We start from the raw sequence: 22,039 nt of genomic DNA, 5'->3' as shown, positions 1-22,039 counted from the left end.
AGAGAGCTGGGACCAAAGTAACAAAGGTCACCATCAGTAACACACTACAACGGCAGGGAATCAAATCCCGCAGTGCCAGACGTGTTCCGCTGCTGAAGCCAGTGCATGTCCAGGCCCGTCTGAAGTTTGCCAGAGAGCACATGGATGATACAGCAGAGGATTGGGAGAATGTCATGTGGTCAGATGAAACCAAAGTAGAACTTTTTGGTATAAACTCAACTCGTCGTGTTTGGAGGACGAAGAATACTGAGTTGCATCCCAAGAACACCATACCTACTGTGAAGCATGGGGGTGGAAACATCATGCTATGGGGCTGTTTTTCTGCCAAGGGGACAGGACGACTGATCCGTGTTAAGGACAGAATGAATGGGGCCATGTATCGTGAGATTTTGAGCCAAAACCTCCTTCCATCAGTGAGAACTTTGAAGATGAAACGAGGCTGGGTCTTCCAACATGACAATGATCCAAAACACACCGCCCAGGCAACAAAGGAGTGGCTCCGTAAGAAGCATTTGAAAGTCCTGGAGTGGCCTAGCCAGTCTCCAGACCTCAACCCCATAGAAAATCTGTGGCGGGAGTTGAAAGTCCGTGTTGCTCGGCGACAGCCCCAAAACATCACTGCTCTCGAGAAGATCTGCATGGAGGAATGGGCCAAAATACCAGCTACTGTGTGTGCAAACCTGGTAAAGACCTATAGTAAACGTTTGACCTCTGTTATTGCCAACAAAGGTTATGTTACAAAGTATTGAGTTGTATTTTTGTTATTGACCAAATACTTATTTTCCACCCTGATTTACGGATAAATTCTTTACAAATCCTACCATGTGGATTCATGGATTTTTTTTTCACATTCTGTCTCTCACAGTTGAAGTGTACCTCTGGTGCAAATTACTGACCTCTGTCATCATTTTAGGTGGGGGAACTTGCACAATCGGTGGCTGACTAAATACTTTTTTGCCCCACTGTACTTGGCCAATAAACACGATTCTGATTCTGATTCTGATTCTGAGATGTATATTTGTGAATGTGGAGATGTTATATTGGTTTCACTGGTAAAAATAAATAATTGAAATGGGTATATATTTGTTTTTTGTGAAGTTGCCTAATAATTATGCACAGTAATAGTCACCTGCACACACAGATATCCCCCTAAAATAACTAAAAAAAAAACTAAAAAAAAAACTACTTCCAAAAACATTCAGCTTTGATATTAATGAGTCTTTTGGGTTCATTGAGAACATGGTTGTTGTTCAATAATAAAATTATTCCTCAGAAATACAACTTGCCTAATAATTCTGCACTCCCTGTAGGTCTGTTGACAGAGCTCTGTACAGGTCTGCTCGAGCTGACCTGAAAAGGGGTCCCACCTGTCCAGCAACAACACATGGCATGGAATAATAGACATCATAAACCACAGAGGCAGAACTGTGAAAACAGAAAACCTGAGTGTGCAGCTAGCAGAGGACATAAACAGCTTCTTTGCCCGCTTTGAAACACCACAACAGCAGCATTCATCTGCCTCAGCCCTGCTCCCATCCTCATCCTCACCTGGTTCCTGCACCGCTCCATTCACTGTAACGGAGCACGATGTCAGATGAGTGTTCCTAGCAGTGAACCCCAGGAAGGCGTCCAGACGGAATACGTGGTAAAGTGCTAAGACCATGTGCCCACCAGCTCACCCTCATCTCCACCAGAATCTTCAACCTCTCACTGGATGAAGCAGCCATCCCATCCTGTCTAAAATCAGCCACAATCATCCCAGTACCAAAGAAGTCTCCCATCACCAGCCTGAACTATTATTGCCCTGTGGCCCTCACACCGGTAATCATGAAACTAGTCCTTCAGCACACCAAGGATTACCTCCCCCCAGAATTCGACCCCCACCAGTTTGCATACCGTGCAAACAGATTCACAGAAGATGCCATCACCCTCCACTCGGTGCTGAGTCACCTAGAACAGCGGCAGAGCTACGCCAGAATGCTCTTTGTGGACTACAGCTCACCCTTCCACCACTCGCCCATTGAGAGCCTACTAACTTACTGCATCACAGTATGGTACAGCAGCTGCACTAAGGCGGATAGAGCCACCCTCCCAGCATGTTTGCAATGAGTAGGAGATGCTCTGTATCTCACTGTACAACTGTATAGTGACAAAGGTATTGGGTTCTTTTCTAAAAATTGCTATAAACAGAGGAACCCAAACTGATGAAAAGTGGCGAATATTTTTTTTCAAATGACTATTTTTAGTGGATTTTTGATATAGAAGCAGAATGACAGAATGTTAAAAGAAGTTACTTTTAGTCATTCTAAGCTGGGCATTGCGTTCTCTGGCTGTTCAAAGCCATGGAACTTTAGACTTTCCAAGCAAATAATGATGGCCATACTGATGTTCTTTTCAGTACATTTTACTTTATGTTCATTTTCATTTTTATGATGTTTCTATTTTTACATAATTCCTCCCACATAGCAAAATTGGTATGGCCTGGATCTGTCCCACACAATGTGCTTACACATGGCCTGCGTACCGCAAAGAATGACGGCCCTATGGTGGCCCAGATCTGGTTTACCAGAGGTGGCCCACACATGAGCCAGCACAAGGCCAGTTGCAGACACACTGCTGGCCCTGTGCTGGCCCAGAACAGTTTCAGCTCTGGCCCCAGATGTCAGCCTAATGTGTACCTTAGCCATGTAAGCCATGTAATAACAACATGTGCTGGAACATAATAGTGCAAAAGTAACATGACGAAACTCTGTTCAGACAGTGAATGGACTGATTCTTATACAGCACTTTTTTACTCACCCATATTACTCAAAGTGCTCTATACAACATGTCACATTCACCCAATCAGGCCAAATGTGGCATGCCATCACATAAACAGTGCCATCTTACCATGCCAGAAGTCAGCCAGCAGTGCCGGCTTGACACCAGATCCAGGCAAGACCCGTCTGCTATGTGGGATGACTTGTTCTTTTGGCATTTTAGTTGTGGATTGTGTTTGGACTGTGTCTCTTGCCCTTTCAGTATTGTTTCCTTGTGTTTCTAAGTGTCCCTTTGTTTCTTTTTAGGTTATGTAGTATGGGTTAGAGATATTTTGTATGTTGTTTTTGTTTAATAAATCCGCCTTTTGGATTATTCCCTGATGTGCCTGAGTTCTGTTATTTAGTGTCACTTTGAAAGGACACACAGCCAGCATTTACATAGAATTGTTCTTTCAATTTTTGATAAAGATTACAGTGAATTGAGATGTAACTTGGCCCAGAGGTACGGTAGGATGCCCAGAGTAAGAAAGTGTTGAAAGTTGGACCTCAACTATTATGGGTGATTTTTAATGAATTTTTGAAATTTCCATAATTGTAGTGTATTGGCTGTATTGAATTGAATAAATGTTTCCATTAATTTCTGAGGAGTTCTACAGTAAATCTGGATGAAACTTGGCACACAGGTACAGTAGGTGTCCCAGAGGGGGGATGTGTTGAAAGTTGTACATCAACTACTCAGGATGATTTTTAATGAATTTCTGAAAATTGACATAATTCTACTGTATTGGCCGACTGCATTGAATACAAGTACCCTTTAATTTCTGAGGAATTCTACAGTAAATCTGGCTGAAACCTGGCACACAGGTACAGTAGGTGTCCCAGAGGGGGGATGTGTTGAAAGTTGGACATCAACTACTCAGGATGATTTTTAATGAATTTTTGAAAATTGACATAATTCTATTGTATTGACTGTATTGAATTGAATATAAGTTTCCTTTAATTTCTGAGGAATTCTACAGTAAATCTGGATGAAAATTGGCACACAGGTACAGTAGGTGTCCCAGAGGAGGGATGTGTTGAAAGTTGTACATCAACTACTCAGGATGATTTTTAATGAATTTCTGAAAATTGACATAATTCTATTGTATTGACTGTATTGAATTGAATATAAGTTTCCTTTAATTTCTGAGGAATTCTACAGTAAATCTGGATGAAAATTCGCACACAGGTACAGTAGGTGTCCCAGAGGAGGGATGTGTTGAAAGTTGTACATCAACTACTCAGGATGATTTTTAATGAATTTTTGAAAATTGACACAATTGTAGTGCATTGGCTGTATTAGATTGAATATAAGTTTCCTTTAATTTCTGAGGAATTCTACAGTAAATCTGGATGAAACTTGGCACACAGGTACAGTAGGTGTCCCAGAGGGGGGATGTGTTGAAAGTTGGACATCAACTACTCAGGATGATTTTTAATGAATTTCTGAAAATTGACATAATTCTATTGTATTGACTGTATTGCATTGAATACAAGTACCCTTTAATTTCTGAGGAATTCTACAGTAAATCTGGCTGAAACCTGGCACACAGGTACAGTAGGTGTCCCAGAGGGGGGATGTGTTGAAAGTTGTACATCAACTACTCAGGATGATTTTTAATGAATTTTTGAAAATTTCCATAATTGTAGTGTATTGGCCGACTGCATTGGATACAAGTACCCTTTAATTTCTGAGGAATTCTACAGTAAATCTGGATGAAAATTCGCACACAGGTACAGTAGGTGTCCCAGAGGGGGGATGTGTTGAAAGTTGTACATCAACTACTCAGGATGATTTTTAATGAATTTTTGAAAATTGACACAATTGTAGTGCATTGGCTGTATTAGATTGAATAAATGTTTCCATTAATTTCTGAGGAATTCTACAGTAAATCTGGATGAAACTTGGCACACAGGTACAGTAGGTGTCCCAGAGGGGAGATGTGTTGAAAGTTGTACATCAACTACTCAGGATGATTTTTAATGAATTTTTGAAAATTGACATAATTCTATTGTATTGACTGTATTGAATTGAATAAAGTACCCTTTAATTTCTGAGGAATTCTACAGTAAATCTGGATGAAACTTGGCACACAGGTACAGTAGGTGTCCCAGAGGGGGGATGTGTTGAAAGTTGGACATCAACTACTCAGGATGATTTTTAATGAATTTTTGAAAATTGACACAATTGTAGTGTATTGGCTGTATTAGATTGAATAAATGTTTCCATTAATTTCTGAGGAATTCTACAGTAAATTTGGATGAAACTTGGCACACAGGTACAGTAGGTGTCCCAGAGGGGAGATGTGTTGAAAGTTGTACATCAACTACCCAGGATGATTTTTAATGAATTTCTGAAAATTGACATAATTCTATTGTATTGACTGTATTGCATTGAATACAAGTACCCTTTAATTTCTGAGGAATTCTACAGTAAATCTGGCTGAAACCTGGCACACAGGTACAGTAGGTGTCCCAGAGGGGAGATGTGTTGAAAGTTGTACATCAACTACTCAGGATGATTTTTAATGAATTTTTGAAAATTTCCATAATTGTAGTGTATTGGCCGACTGCATTGGATACAAGTACCCTTTAATTTCTGAGGAATTCTACAGTAAATCTGGATGAAAATTCGCACACAGGTACAGTAGGTGTCCCAGAGGGGGGATGTGTTGAAAGTTGTACATCAACTACTCAGGATGATTTTTAATGAATTTTTGAAAATTGACACAATTGTAGTGCATTGGCTGTATTAGATTGAATAAATGTTTCCATTAATTTCTGAGGAATTCTACAGTAAATCTGGATGAAACTTGGCACACAGGTACAGTAGGTGTCCCAGAGGAGGGATGTGTTGAAAGTTGGACATCAACTACTCAGGATGATTTTTCATGAATTTTTGAAAATTGACATAATTCTATTGTATTGACTGTATTGAATTGAATATAAGTTTCCTTTAATTTCTGAGGAATTCTACAGTAAATCTGGATGAAAATTGGCACACAGGTACAGTAGGTGTCCCAGAGGAGGGATGTGTTGAAAGTTGTACATCAACTACTCAGGATGATTTTTAATGAATTTCTGAAAATTGACATAATTCTATTGTATTGACTGTATTGAATTGAATATAAGTTTCCTTTAATTTCTGAGGAATTCTACAGTAAATCTGGATGAAAATTCGCACACAGGTACAGTAGGTGTCCCAGAGGGGGGATGTGTTGAAAGTTGTACATCAACTACTCAGGATGATTTTTAATGAATTTTTGAAAATTGACACAATTGTAGTGCATTGGCTGTATTAGATTGAATAAATGTTTCCATTAATTTCTGAGGAATTCTACAGTAAATCTGGATGAAACCTGGCACACAGGTACAGTAGGTGTCCCAGAGAGGGGATGTGTTGAAAGTTGTACATCAACTACTCAGGATGATTTTTAATGAATTTCTGAAAATTGACATAATTCTATTGTATTGACTGTATTGCATTGAATACAAGTACCCTTTAATTTCTGAGGAATTCTACAGTAAATCTGGATGAAAATTGGCACACAGGTACAGTAGGTGTCCCAGAGGGGGGATGTATTGAAAGTTGGACCTCAACTATTCAGGATGACTTTTAATGAATTTTTGAAATAAACATAATTGTAGTGCATTGACTGTATTGCACTGAATATGAGTTTACTGTGATTTCTGAGTAATATTACAGTAAATCTGGGTAAAAACTGGCCCAGAGGTAAAGTAGGTGTCCGAGAAGAGGATTGTGTTGAAAGCTTGGCATCAACTTTTAATAATGATTTTTAATGAATTTTTGAATATGCAACCAGACTGTCACGATGGCTGTATTGGGCTGTTCCATTGTAATTTATGTGCGCGCGTGCGTGTGACTGTTCACGCGCGTGCATGTGTGCGCGAGTCTAGGCTTTCAATCAGGATATAAAGCGAAAAGGCGCTACCGTAAAGACTGGTGTAAAAGCGCAAGGAAATTTATGCGGCGGATAGGAGGCGGCTGGCTTGACCGCGGCTCACAAATGACGGCTCACTTTACCGCAGTCAAATTGCTGTGGGTGATTTCAGTCATCCTCTAATCTAGCCAAGGAATTGAAGAAATAAGAAAATCATTTAAGAGGGTCTAGATGTCAGTAAGTCTGGTCCAATAAGCGCCGTATGCTAGTCATTTAACCTTCATACATTATGCAGCTTGTTCTTAAACAATCCCGGCTACGCTCCTCTATCAAAACAATCATTATAGGGTTATTTAGTACAAAGAAATGACTTATCCACACAACATTTCCTCCAGCCGCGTGCCCCTCAGATGGTTCAAAAGTGCATGTCTGAAGGTGTCAGTGAGTGACAGAAAAATACTTGTGCTGATTTATTTTTATTGTTTCTTCTGCTCCAGTGTTTTGATTTCCTTCCTCCTTCTCCCGCAGAATTAGGTCAGCGCAATTTTTCAGTGAACGTGTGACTTTCTTAAACCACAGTTTGTTAGCTTTGATTGAGCTGTTTTTCCCAGGCACATATTTTGTAGTTTGTAGGCAACAACCCCGAGCATGATGTGTAGCTACTGACCCACAGATCACCTCGTCATTTTCAACCCAACAGAAATACGAGGTCCTGTGTGGACATGTGCGCTGTAAACTGTCAGCCCACGCGGGATTAAGGCTTGTTTACAGCATGAAATACCAGACAGCCCTCGGGGCTCCTGTGTGCTTACCGAGCAAACCTGCAGTTCTTACCTGAGCGCCGTTAAGTCATAATCTAATGCGCATGGAAGGTGTAAGACATGACGGAGCAATTGACCGCTCCTGTGCTCTCGCGCGCTCACTCCTAACTGTCCAGCCTAGTTGGAGCTAATTCCACAGGAATTACGCACACCATGAAACCCATTAACCAGCTGTTGAAAAATATCCAGCCGCAGCACGCTGCCAGTAGGCTGTCAGGCTTATAGCTAATATGCCCATCACTATTACACTAGTGCACGAACTCAGTTAAGTTGCTATAGAGAGAAATATAAAGTCTCAATATCAGAGACTGCTGCTTTTTTGTCATTGGTAATAATGTTCCTGACCACGCATACTCCTTCACCTTCACTAATAGGTGTTTAGAGTCTTCAAATTCAATATCACTAAGGAGATCCCTTGGTTTTAAGGCCAAACGCTACTGCTGTGTCACTTTACAGTGCAAAGCCTTTGAGGAAATCTCAAAAGTACTGAACTTTTTCCTCTTTTTTTTCCATTTGGATTGTATTGGATTCTAAATGCTTTCAATATCTGTCACAATAATGTGGGACAACAGCACTATGGAAAGTCTGAAGGCACATTTAATGAAAAAAATAAAATATAAATCCCTCCTCCACCATGTAACATGTATAAACATGCACCACCATATACAATTTCCTTTAGCTACTTGTGGAAAATTAATATGAAACAGCCTCCTACAACCTGCAGTTTTTCTTGCTGATGAGCTGAGGCACAACTTTTTATTTTTTTGGGCATACATGGACACAATACCGAGTAATTATAAGCTGCTTACAAATGCTGCACTTAAAGGGCATCTAATATGAAAGTACAAGCTGGCAGTGACATTGTAATTTCCCCACAACACGAAAAAGAAGAGGTCTTTCTGTAAATTCAGATCCTTCATTTGTGCTCATTGTTCAGGACACAGATGACAGGCATGAGAAAAGATACATCCCCATGAGTCACATGGACACTGCACACGCTGTCCACACCCTCTTACATCACACTGCCAGCAGACTCGTGCATAATAAGCTACAATGTCTCACACACACAGGGGTCATATGAATGAACATGTATCTAACTTTTTATTATTAAAGCAATGAACGTGTCTGTGTAACCAATTCAAACATATCTGGCCAATTTTGGCCCCCCCTTTGTATTTATTCCCGTTTCTGCACTTACCATTATTTATGAGGTATTTCTTCTCCTCTTTCAGATTCCATAAAACATCACACAGTGAAATTTCGCATTAGGATGCACAGTTTTGACAAATATTTCAAGATTTTTCAGCACACTCATTAAAAAATTCCTTGACTTTTAATGCAGTTTCCAAAAATAGCTAAAAAAAAAAATGACTTAAAAATGCATTAACAAGGCAATATCAGGATGACCTGGATACCAGATTTTCACTTTAAAACAGCAGAAGCTAAATTATGTGTTTAGCTTACTCTAACTAATTAAAAGTAACTTTTTACCTGCGTAAACTGAAGATCTAAAATCTCAAATGTGGTGCATCCCATCAATCATAGCAATAGTTAAGGGGCAGCAGAAGGCAAAATTTTTAAAAAAGAAAAAAGTGTAATGATGACTATAAATGTAACAGGCAGCCTTAAAACAACAGTTCTTCATTTTTGGAGAAAAGAAGACATTTTCTTTCTTTCTTTTTAAACTTTCTCACTGTGATAAAGCAAATAAATGTGAGTTAGATGAGAAGACCCATTTTATTTAAATACACAACAGTGAACCTTGGACTTTGGCCTAGAGGCGCAGCAACTTTTCTGTCAACTAGCGAGGTTGCCAGAAGTAAGAGAATCTCCCCAAATACTGAGTTATAGCTTTAAGTTTAGATTTGTTTATCTGTAGTTATTCTCACAGCATGAAACACAAAATAAGAAAATAGCTAAAAAAAAAAATAGACCCAAGTGGTTAATGTCTTTGATAAACATGACTTGTGTAAATCATCCAGCTTCCTCTTGAGGCAAAAGCATTCAAGTGGTTTTGAAATCTTACAAAGTGTCAACACTTGGGATTCATGTATTCCAGCAGTTTTGTTATTATCAGTAACGCAGGGCAAAAATCCTACTCTGCTGGCCCCGAGGCTGGTAGTGTGAATTCTTATCAGTCTGTGCTCAGGTAGAGTCTCGGCCTAGTTGCCGCCTTGGGCTTGCTTTTCGACGCCCTCCTTCTTCCTCTTCTCGCTGGACTGCTGGCTGCCGCGCAGCTGTGTGTTGCTCCTGATGGATTGCACTGCCTGAATCTGCCGGAGACGTGCGGTCAGCTCAGCTTCGCAGGCCTGCAGCAGCGTGGACGTCCTCGCTCTGTCCCAGCCCAGCACCTGCTCCATAGCTTCCATCCCTCTGGCCACTACCATCTAAAGACACACAGACGGGAGCTCCATATAGTGGATATGGGAACATATGAGGCGATACACTGGCTTGCCCTACTAACATAAGTTTATGAATGCAAATGGAGATGGCTGACAAAGTCTTGTGCTTACACTGTACCTAAAGTAAATGGGATTATATCAGAACTGATGACGCAGGGGTGTGTTTTAAGTGTGTCAGGATGGGCAGTTTCACATGCTTGCTTTGATCATTTTGCAGCAGACTCACTGGGGTGTGTTACGACAAAAGCCTTACAGCAGAAGGAGTGACGTGGGAATATGATGACGTAGGATCATTGAAGGGAGTTGCCCCACATTGCTGCGATATGTAAATGCACCTCATTTGCTGGTGCCTGTCTAAATTTGCAGTTTGAACTTCTTGGTAGTTCTCAGAAAGAGTGGATTCTCTGCGACATTTACAATACAACAGATGTAAAAGTACACATTTGGGGTGTTTTTATTTGCTGATGCTTTGAGGCAGACTTAATCAGAGTTGTGTGAATAGGCTACCTGCAGATCCTCAGTGGAAAGCCTGGTCTCTGGCGATGTTTTGCCTTTCAGGACCATCAAAGTCCTGGACATAAATCCAGAAGCAGAATCCACCTCCATTCCATCTGGCACATCCACATCCCCGGCACCTGAGATATTGAAACAGGTTTCGATACATTTCAAAACATTTTAAACATAGTAAATGATTATTTCAGGTGGGGTTATTAAACAACAACAACAGGTCCACCTAGTGACCAAAAGATAGAAGTGCAGCTCTTCCCTCATGAGAAATTAAGAGAATGAACCGATAACAAATTCAGAAAGAAAAATAATACATGTTAACTAATAACATCTGCAGTTGTTTGAACCTCCTTCACTTAGAAATAAAAATACATATTTTAAGATAGAAGGGCAGCAAAATAAATAAACTGTGTTTGAATGTGTGTTAATGTTAGATTGAAACAGGCATCGAAATAAAAAAGCTGCTTGTATGAATGGGTGAATGAGGCATGTTGTATAAAGCGCTTTGAGTGCTTAGGTTGAGTACAAAAGTGCTACATAAGAACCAGTCCATTTATGTCTCTTGTTCTTAAATATAGAGAAAGTTTATGTATGATTTTCACATTTATTGTTTTCTCAAATTTTCTGATTTGACCACCCCTCCTCGCTGGCTAAAGTTATGTCAGTGATGTCCCCGACTCTCATCTAAAGAACTACATCTGGGGCCATTACCTATCTTGAGGGCTTCATAGTCACGGGACTATATTGATTATTTTGCTGGGTGTATTCATGCATATTGATCACATCTATTGATTACATGTTTGTTACGCAGAGGGAACTGTATAAGCACCCTTTTCAAATTAATGGTTTTTTGTTTGTTAAGCCACATAACACTGACCTATGAATCATTCAGTCATAAAAAGGTACCTCACTCAAGGGATGAATCTTGAGTTACACGTGTTGTGTCTACACATAACAGACATCTTAGATGAGCATCAATTTTAAATTGTATCTTTGGACACTTTGTTACCACAGCCTGTCTCAAAAACACTGCATTTCCGTTTATGCTTGCACATTTCAATAAATTGCTGTTCCTTTTTCCATATTCATAGTGAAATATGAAGAATTGACTTTGACCACCTTTGCTCTTCAACACAACCTGAGCTCTGTTAGGCAGGGATCACTGTCATGCTGAAAAATGAATACAATCAGATCAAGGATTGATTGTGGACTTTAAGAGGACCAGGAAAACCTTGTCCCCTGTTTCAATCCAGGGGGTCAATGTGGACATTGTGGAGGACTATAAATACCTCGAGTATACATGGACAATAAACTGAACAAAACATTGTTGCACTCTACAGGAAGGGCCAGAGTCATCTCTATTTTCTGAGGCGGCTGAGGTCTTTCAACATCTGTTGGATAATGGTCAGGATTTTCTATGAGTCTGTTATGGCCAGTGCCATCCTCTATGCTATTGCTATTGGGGCAGCAGGTTGAGGGTCACAGATGCTAACAGACTCAATAAAGTGATCCGCAAGGCCATTAATGTTGTGGGGATGGAGCTGGACTCCCTTAGGGTGGTGTCTGAGAGGAGGATGTTGTCTAAGATAAGGACAATGCTGGATAATAATTCCCACCCACTCCCTGACTAGCCACAGAAGCATGTTCAGTGAGAAACTGAGATTACCAAAAAGCACCACTGAACGACACAGGAAATCATTCCTGCCCATGGCCATCTCCCTCAACTCCTCCGCCTAATACACTGTAAACACTGCAATAGTTACACACAACAGTTAAATGTCAATCATATATACTTCACCTGTGTAATATTCTTGATATTTGTAATTGAATGATTTGTATTTGTTAGTACTATTTCTTAAATTTGTAAACTTTGTAACATATTGTATTATTTAATTAGTTTAGTCCATTACTGTTACTGTCTTCGAGCAACTGTAACCCACATAATTTTTAAAGTACTCTGATTCTGATTCTTTCCAGACAGTATTACATGGTGGATCAAAAACTAACTTTTGTGTGTTCATAATTCTATCATTTTTGACACGATCCCCAACACCACGGGCTAAAATGCAGCACCAAACCACGACAGAGCCTCCAGTGTGTTTTATAGACACTCGGTTTTGGACCCCTCTCCTGATGCCCTCTGTGGACACTGATGACAATATGAACCAAAAATCTCAAATTCAGATTCACTCCATAGGATCTGCTGCCTGTTGATTTTCAGTCCAGTTCTTGAATAATTTGGAATATCTCACCCATTTCTCCCCTTTCCCTTCCATAAGAATGGCTTCTTGACTGCCACCCTTCCACTGAGACCATGTCTGATGAGGCTTCTGTGAACAGTAGATGGAACAACTGATGCACCACAGAAGCATCTCTTACACCCTGTGTCAGCTCTCTGATTTGTTCTTCTATTTCTTCATGACATGACTTACATAGACTGTTCATCTGCTGTAGATACTTTGCCACTTTTTTTGTCCGCCAACTGTCCAGTTTACTCAAATGTTTTAAGGACATACTGCACACCATGCTAAGAAAAGCCAAAGCTTTGGCAAGTTTTTGGCAGTCACCATGTTGGCACATTTTTACCTTTGGCATTTTCATTGATTCAACTAAAAAAATTGAAACAAATGATGTGTTTTTGCCTCACACTGCTAGTAACAAAGCGCCCAAAGATTCAATTTAACATTGGTACTTTGCTATGGTGTCTGTTATGTGTAGACAAAACGCTGGTTCATCCCTCGAGTTAGGCACCTTTTAAAGCTTGTCTCATAGGTCAGCTTTAAGTGGCTTAACAAACCTCTCAGAGGAAAACCTTCCCTAAAAAAGGTCAGGTACAAGGACTGAAAATGAGTAAAAACAAAAGCAGCCAATGCACAAAGAAAAATGTCAAAAAAGCTTCAGAAAAGCTGAAGCTCAAGGCTTCAGCGTTGGAAAAGCTGTTGCTCAAGGCAACCTAGAAGAATTATAAAAAAGTCAGGCTCATTGGAAGCAAAATATAAAGAAATAAAAGGTGGCTCCAGACTTTTGCACAGTACTGCAGTTCACGGAGTTTCTGTATCCCAGTTTGAATAATGACACAGAAACAGCTTTCTATGCAAGACTTAACTTGTTACAGAGTTTATATTGTGTATCCGTGTCACACTACAATAATCAGGAAATCTGATTTTCATATCTTTATCTCAACAAACTATTTCCACACGGTAAACATGGCAACCACCTCAAAATGACACAGCCGTACCTCCCTGAGAAGGCGGACTTGTTTCTTCCTGTTGTCTGTTCTCCAGCTCCACAGTTTTCAGGTAAAGCTGGAGCAATTCCTTGGATTGCCGCTCCTGCTCTCTTCGATCCAAAACCCTCTGCAGCGTCTCCTGGAGCTCTTGGGCCTTTTTCTCTTGGAAGCCCAAAGCAGAGGCTAGTTCAGGGCATGGGGCATCCACTAAGGTCTGAAAAAGCAAAGCAAAACAATAAAATACAATTTGCGGCTCCTATTTTTAGATTGATTAACACACTTATCGCTTTCTTATACTTGACATATAATGTTGGTACCTGTAGGTCCGCCTCAGACATGAGAATAATGGTAGTCAGGTCCTGCTTCAGCTGCTGAGCCAGTTCATACCAAGGTGCTACAGTACTGGAGCTGTCCACAGTATCAGTCTCCAGCATCACAGAATCCCTAGCCATCCAAGCTGTGCCACCATCAACTAAAAAGTAAATATCAAATCAACACAAGGTGGTGCATTCCCGGGATATTAATGATTGATGATAAAAAGGATGCAGAAAAATGTCAGATAAAAGTAAACCTGCTTACTCCTGCAAGGTGGAGACCACCTCTCTTTGTCATTCAATAGCATGAATTTTGTGTTTGAGGGTAAACACAAAAAGTAAGCCTGATCTTCTACTACTGTCCCATCATTCTCTAGGACCACTGTGACTGAGTCACTGGAGTTGAACCCAAGACACTGTCGACCTGTTAAAAGAACAGAGAAACTACAAATATTATAGAGTGTCCCAGATTATTTTTATACTTCAAAGTGTTTAGCCATATGGTTGTATCCATCCAGCCGATTCAGTATCCCAGCTGACTGTTGTGGAAAGAGGTGGCCGCAAGTCCAGTTTAGCATAACAAATTAACCTCACATGCGTGTCTGTGGACTGTGGGGGGGAACCAGCAAATCCAACACAGATCCTTCTCTCTGTGAGGCGACAGTGCCGCCCATATTTCAGAGGAAAACAATCAGTATTAGTGTATCCCATAAGCCAAATATTCAAAGCAGTAATACCTCAGACACCACCTGTTCATCAGGTGATTCAGCATACTTCCACATGTCAAACAAGTCAGTCCATTTAAAGAGTCACCAGCCCTTTCATCAAAGCTGCTCCTATTTGCAATACAAAACATGTCTTACTTCCACTCGCTTTTAAAATTGTACAGCTATAAATCAGCACCTCTAGTTTAATAGTGCCCCAGCTCAATATTTCATATACAAGTATTTATTTATGTATATTGAATAGGAATAAAGGCAATTTATAACTTTAAGCTAGCTTTAAAACCAAGAGGGGGGTTTTCAGATAGCATCCTAGTTTTGTCACTGGCAGTTACAGGAGACTTTATCAGAATCAGAAATACACTTCTAGTATCTTCATGTAGGTGGCTTCAAAATCAAGGACCCAGCCTGACCTCCTCCAAACTCTGCTGACACATAACAATCAAAGACGTAGAAACACTTTTATTAAAAACCTTTTTTTTTTATTAAAAAGAGAAAAATGGAGAAAAAAAAAGTCTGGGGGTAACGCCTGGTGACTAGCCTTCTAGGAATGAGCAGGAAGAGCAATGACTTTTCATGTTTAGCTTCTGCAAGTTTAAACACGATGGATAAAAATGGTGATGCTGCTTCTGCTGCCACACACGACTAGATAAGTAAGCTTGTCGACAGCAATAGCAATAATCACCTCAGTTGTAATGTTAGTGCCTCCCAACACTCTCACAAATCACTGAACATATGAAGTTCTTTCACTTTCGCAATATGAGACCCCGCTTTTAGCGCTCAGCACCAGTGCAAACTAAACATTTAAATACTGCACCCACAACGTTTGACTGCGTGAGACGGTACTTCACGTAACTGTCACACACCCGTTCAACATTAATGAATACATCGCTTTTATTAAAAAGAAACTCTAGCATGATAAAGTTCAGGAATGTAAAGTCATGACAACTTACCTTTTTTCTTAAGCTCATCTATGGAAAGAGCTACTAGCCCATGCGTTTGTTGTCGTGTGAAATTGCACACCTTACACGGTTTATCCGTCATTGTAGTCTGCGTTTAGAGAAGCAGATTTTGTGCTTTCTTATACCTTAATACTGACAGTTATCGTCAGCAGCTATCAACTGCTACCACTATCCCCGAATACGGAACTGCCGCCGTGCCGCTATGGCATCTGGGATATGTAGTTTAGCACATACATAGAAAGAACTGCCTTTGTGTTTACAGTTTGAATATAACGCTATAACCTCTATAGCGGTAATTTGAGTGTATTTTAAAAACATCTTTTATTAACTATTTTCAAGCTCTAGACATAAGAAATATGAGAATAATAACATGTCCTTCTGAGTAGCTCCTGTTAAAAAGCTCAAAGGTGGACTACCGCAAATGACCGCTAGATGGCGACCAAAGAAAGTCTGGCCTGACAGTGGAGTTCAGTTCTTTCTTTTTTGTTTTTCTTTCTTAAAGACATTTGGTTGGTTAATTGCGTGGTGAGAATAAATAGCTAGGGAGTAGGTGGAAGAGAGCCTGGAGAGGTGGAGGTATGGTCTGGAGAGAAGGGGAATGAAAGTCAGTAGAATCAAAGAATGCGTATTTGTGTAACAGTGAAACCAGGAGTACAGATACTGAAAAGTGGGTGGGTTTAAATAGTTTAAATACCTAGGTTCAGCCATCCAAAGCAGACAGTACAGGCTGAGTGAAGCGGGTGGAGATGATTATCAGGGGTGATTTGTGACAGATGGATAGCAACAGTGGTGAAAGTAATGGTTTATAAGATGGTACTGAGACCTGTATGGTTTGGAGACTGTGGCACTGACACACACACACACACACACACACACACACACACACACACACACAAAGGAGGCTGAGCTGAAGGTAGCAAAATGTTGATGAAGATGAAGATGTTAAAATTTTCATTACGATTGACCAGAAATTAAAAATCAGAAACTAGAAGTTAGAAATGAGTAGATCATAGGGACAGCTCAAGTTGAGCAGTTTGAAGACAAAGTTAGAGAGGCAAGGCTGAGATGGTTTGGACATGTGCAGAGGAGGGGAAGTGGATATACTGGACAAAGGATGCTGAATATGGAGCTGCCAGGCAAGAGGAAAAGAAGAGAATCAGAGAGGAGGTTCTTGGATGTAGTGAAAGAGGACATGCAGAGGGTTGTGTGACAGAAGTGATGCTAAGGATGGGATGAAATGGAGGCAGATGATCCGCTGTGGCAACCCCTAAAGAGAGTATTTGAGAGAGAAAAGAAGACTGCTTTATATGGTTCAAAAATGCACCACTTACATCACAATGTCACCTGAAACAATCATTTTAATGCTGTAAGTCTAGCATTTAGGGGTCTAACCTTTAGGGGGTTGCTGTAGCAAATGACTTTATAGTTTTATTTATTTATTTTTATTATTTATGAACTACTGTAAATAAATAGTATCTTCTTGCTGTGAATCCATTAAGTATTATGGTTTCTGAAGGGGCCCTGGGCAAAGACATATTAAGCTATTATCTGGTGGCTGAATGCAAATCTGTTTCAACAAGTAGGGACTTACCACACCTCGTGACTAAGCTGTTGGCTTTGTTGTATAGATTTTTTTCTTGTTCTTTAGGCACAAGGGTGTGTTCAGCTGAGGAAACGATGAAGCTGACATTAAGTCTAAAAGTAGAACAGGCTCTAATATGACAAAAACAAAACAAACAGACAAATAAAAACAATTTACAAAAGAGAAGTTTTCTTGGCAATGAAAGAAAGACAGTCATCAACATTGACCATGGAGAGGTCTCAGTATAAGATCTACTGAAGGTGTGTGAGCATGAGAATGTGCTATGGGGAAGCTAAAACCTAACTTGGTGTGCTTTTAAATTGTAGCGTTTTAATAACAGACAGTAAGAATAGTGAGTGATACTTTGGAGTTAGACTTATCCTGCAGTGTCCCTTACTCACCTGCAGGAGGCAGTAGTGCATCCTAAAACATGTTGCGTGGTAGAAATATACCAGAATAAGAAGAGTGGCAGAAGGAACAGAAGAAGAAGATGGCATCCAACGACCAAGCTGAGGCAATAACACAGGTCTCTATATGCATTAAAAGCGGTTTCTTTTTAATGTCCATTTGCGGTAGTGAACTGTTTTAGATATTTCGGGGCCTTAGATGTCTTAACGTTGGCATCACGTGCCTGGAAATGCTCATCAAGTTAGAGATTAGCATGCCTGCTAGTTAGCATGCTAGCTAGGTTTCGAGGTAAAAGTTGTCACTGAGACATGAGTGTGTTTACAAGTGGGCAGGAAGGGGCGTCATTTAGAGTTGCCATATTGTGTCGAAAATAATATGGCATAGTTACTATATTTGCCATTGTCATCAAACGGTACAGCTGTACAATTGCATCTGAGCGTGTAGCCTCGTCTTACTGTGTGCAGATAACTGTAGGTGCAACTCAAAGGTCAGTGTAGGCAAATAAACCTGATGGTCTCTGTTGGGTTGCAGTCACAGTGTTATCTTTGAACTCACCAGCCCCCCAAAACAAATGTCATCGAACGTTTTTATTCATGTATGTCACCAGTGACACCTTTACTTTTTGCATATACGTTTATATATGCTGTAGAGAAATGCAAAATATTTTTATGTACATATGTGAGAGATGCTTAGTTACACCTTAAACACCTTAAATACATTTTTATTGTTTTTAAAATTCTCTAAACAGTAACTGTAGCTCAGGAGGTAGAGAGGGTCATCTACTAATTGTAGGCATACAGACTATTGCTCAATTGTGCTTGCCCAAGTATCCTTAAGCAATTTCCTAACCCAAGTTGCTTTCTAATGTGTTCATCAGAATGTGTGTGAATGTTCCATAGAAAGTGCTAAGGCCTAGAAAAAAAAGTGTTTGTATGAATGGGCAAATGAAGTGCTTTGAGTGCTCACATAGAAAATGGTAAATGGCCTGTATTTGTATAGCGCTTTACTTAGTCCCTAAGGACCCCAAAGTGCTTTACACTACATTCAGTCATCCAGCCATTCACAAACACATTCACACACTGGTGATGGCAAGCTACAAAAGCACTAAATAAGAACCAGTCCATTTATGTCATTAATGTTTTCTTACCCAATCTTGTGGAAATGAAAAATAGCCTTTTTTAAATTTATTTATTTTCCTGCCGATAGAACAAAATCTGTCCACATTCTACCACAAGCACTGCTCCATAAACATCACAGTGAAATGGATACCCTTCAGTTTCCACAATCAATTTATTTGTGTTGTGAATTTTCCCTTGTTCACAATTTCTACAGTTTCCCATCTGTTACTGTACATAGGGAAATGTTTATGGAGTACAGCATGAAGCTAAACTCTTCACCATGATGAGAACAGGTTAAAAAAACTTCTGAGTTATGACAGTAGTTAACTTTTGACAAAAGCTAACAAGAAGTTAGGTAGGTAGGTAGTTTGATGCTTGCAGCTGTTTCTAGAACTCTTTCTTCTCTGTTTATTACATACCTGCAGAATCATACAGCAGCACAATTCATCCAAAAGCTTTTCAAATGCACGAGAGTTGCTCACATTTATGTACCTGACACCACAGAAGTAACTTCAGTCACAGTAAATTATCCCCAAAATTCAGGCAGTTTTGATCAGGATCTAGCAGCAGATAACACTGTGTTCTGTACTTCACACAGGCTCTGACAGGGTTCAGTCTCTAGCTAATGGGGATCCTAATAAACTGAGCAATTTTTAAGTGTAAGAGTTGCCTGATCAGTTTGCAGAAATGTGCCAAGCGTGAAAGAGTGCTCAAGCACTTTGTATAAATGTTGTTGATATGCCTGAATGAAGCCTTGAGGCCTAGTATTGTAAAAGTGTCCCATACCTGAATAACCGAATACTGTCACTTCAACAGATAAAGCCAGCAATGTTACATACCCTGTGCTTGTAAAGGGCGACCATAGTTACCAAGCTTCAAAGCGACATTACTTCTGTTTTCCACTAGATGGCACTCTAATACAAATGTTTGTTTATGTTCTCAGCCTGGCCTTCTGCCTGGAAAAGAGGGAGCACGTAGCCCCAGAGAAGAACTGGTAAGAATTTATTCCTTAATCTCAATTACATGAATATTGGTAAGGAAACATTGACTGTAACCACAAAAACATTAAATGAAGCTAATGTAAGTGAGAGCTGGAAAGAAATAGCATCTTGGATCAAACGATGCAAATATTAAATTACATTTCCTGTAAAGAAAACAAAAAGCAATGAATAAGGTATCATAATGGCTGGAAATAATATTTCAGATATTCTCACATGGCACACGCTGTGATTCTTAATACTAGTGCTCAGAAGTGTGGATTTTTCAAAAACTCAAGTATTCGTGGGATTTTGAAAGAATGAAAATCTTCTAATTTCTTGGCTTGATCTGGTGATGCATAGTTGAGGAAGATTATGATGGTTTTTCTCTCCCCCCCACCTTAAGATCTGATAATTTAAAGACTTTTATTTGGCTGTATTACACATTCCCCAGGGAGATCCAGTATTAAAGGCTTCCAATTAGCAGACAGTCACTTTATACATCACAATGATGTCCCCAAGCTGTAATGAGAGTATACTTTATGTTCTTGGTCTTTAGAGAGGAAAATGGTCTATTTTAACAGCAGCAATGGGTTCCACAGTTTCTTTAATCATGCATAGCATAAAACTTTGACTGCACATCTTTGTTGTTCTTTGTTTATCCTTTTAGTCGGTGTCAGAAATGGGTCGAGAAAGTTGCTCATTTGGAGTTTCTTCACCATGTAGACTCCTATGCAAACACAAAGGGCACTTGAAGGTGTTGTTCCCTCAAAAGGGTGTTATAAGGTGGTGTTTAACAAGAATAAATGTCAGTTTTTCTCTTCAGTAATGTGCAGAGTGTTTATAAGGCATGCTTGGCCCAAGCGATGACTATAACCAGGAATGTTTGGTAATTGCTAAGTGGGATGGAATCCATCCCAGGTACACTCACTGTCCTTGTATAGGCACAGCATGCAGGTTATAGACGTGCTGTATTGTTCAGCCTACATGTCTCAATGTCATTCACCACCATTCACTCTTCATCTTCCCCCCATCATCCCTTCATGCCAAGGCTAATTTAATCCTGGGGTTATTGATTGTGGGAGCATTCTCCCAGGCTTTCTTTCAATTTACTTCAATTTCATCATCCCAGTGCGCTTCAAGACTGTCTCCTCAAAAAAGGGAAGAAATTCTTGTTATGAGGAATTTGAGACCGGTTGACAAGTCCCACCACCACCCTCACTTCCAACCCCTTTTCTCCTTTCTCTTTTTGATGAGCTGCTCTTTCCCAGTTAAGTGGATTATTACAGTAGGGATAATTCTTGTCACATGGCATTATTTGGATGAGGTGAATAATTGAAATTTGTGTCTGAAAGGATTTTATCTGGATGAGAGGAAAGGGAGTGCTGGCAGGGTTGGAAGGGCAGGAAAGAAGAAAAAGCAGTCTCTCTCTCTCTCACTCACACACACACACACACACACACACATTTGCATAACATCTATGTGCACATGTGCATGTCAGACTGGGGACACCAGTCATGTTAACAGGTTCTGACTCACCTCGCCCAGATCAGCCGGCCCTGGCACACTGCACGGCATGGACCCTCCTCAGTGGCAGGAGGGTCCAGCTCAGGGGTCGGTGCCACAGCCTCTGCCACTATACCAGGCCAGACAGGGATATCTGGACCTGCAGGTTAGAGCGAGAAGAAGGGGTGGGAGAGCCCGCGTGAGTGTGTGTTTCATGGTTGACTGGTATACCAGTCGCTGCCAGCCGCTGCTATTGCCTCTGGCACTGCTGTTTGCTCACTCTTACCCCGACTACCTCCATCTCAAATCCCCACCCCCTCCCACTCATCCCTGCCATGACCATTACCCCAGCCAGTCTATTACTAGTCTTTCCCCAGTCTCTGTGCTCTCTCTCCCTGTAGTGACACCCTGCGCTTACCACACATGACGATGCTATTAATGAGCAAAGATTCCACTGACCAAATGAAAATACAGGAAGGAATTGGCAAATATATTGACTTAATATAGATATTTTGACAGGTTAACCAGATCTATTGGAATAAAATTAAAAGTCACTTCACCAAAATAAGCTGCATTATAGTTTTTATGCATTTATATTTTAAAATGTTTACATTTCTTTTCTCCCGTTAGAAACTATATGATATGAAAGAACAGTTAGGATGAATTTGGCTTTGTACTTGTGTACTTTAAAGGTACATTTCTTTTTTAAGTTTTTAATTATTGTCCTGAATAATAAAGTTAAAGTTGTATATTTCTTATTAGAACTCCTGCTCCTTAATTTCCTTTGAGCC

General features: G+C 40.2%; 2 protein-coding genes across 2 annotated transcripts in view; one reads left to right on the top strand and one right to left on the bottom strand.

The window, feature by feature from the left end:
- Positions 1 to 9,239: 9,239 nt before the first annotated feature.
- Positions 9,240 to 15,871, bottom strand: dffa (DNA fragmentation factor, alpha polypeptide). Its single transcript, XM_082518714.1, has 6 exons — positions 15,649 to 15,871; positions 14,239 to 14,397; positions 13,977 to 14,131; positions 13,669 to 13,873; positions 10,431 to 10,558; positions 9,240 to 9,908 (listed from the first exon to the last, which is right to left on the bottom strand). The coding sequence occupies exons 1-6, from the start codon at positions 15,737 to 15,739 to the stop codon at positions 9,684 to 9,686; spliced, it is 963 nt and encodes a 320-aa protein (XP_082374840.1). The 5' UTR covers positions 15,740 to 15,871; the 3' UTR covers positions 9,240 to 9,683.
- A 1,794-nt stretch (positions 15,872 to 17,665) lies between these two features.
- The window catches only part of pex14 (peroxisomal biogenesis factor 14), a 45,268-nt gene continuing 40,894 nt past the window's right edge, over positions 17,666 to 22,039 (top strand). Inside the window, exons 1-2 of the mRNA XM_082518423.1 lie at positions 17,666 to 17,765; positions 19,709 to 19,759. Of these exons, the coding sequence (XP_082374549.1) occupies positions 17,730 to 17,765; positions 19,709 to 19,759 (87 nt within the window). The 5' untranslated portion in view covers positions 17,666 to 17,729. The remainder of the gene's footprint in view (positions 17,766 to 19,708; positions 19,760 to 22,039) is intronic.

This window comes from Aulonocara stuartgranti (assembly GCF_965226115.1).
Source record: "Aulonocara stuartgranti genome assembly, chromosome: 20".
NCBI lineage: Eukaryota > Metazoa > Chordata > Actinopteri > Cichliformes > Cichlidae > Aulonocara > Aulonocara stuartgranti.
This window is presented reverse-complemented; position numbering and strand designations above follow the sequence as displayed.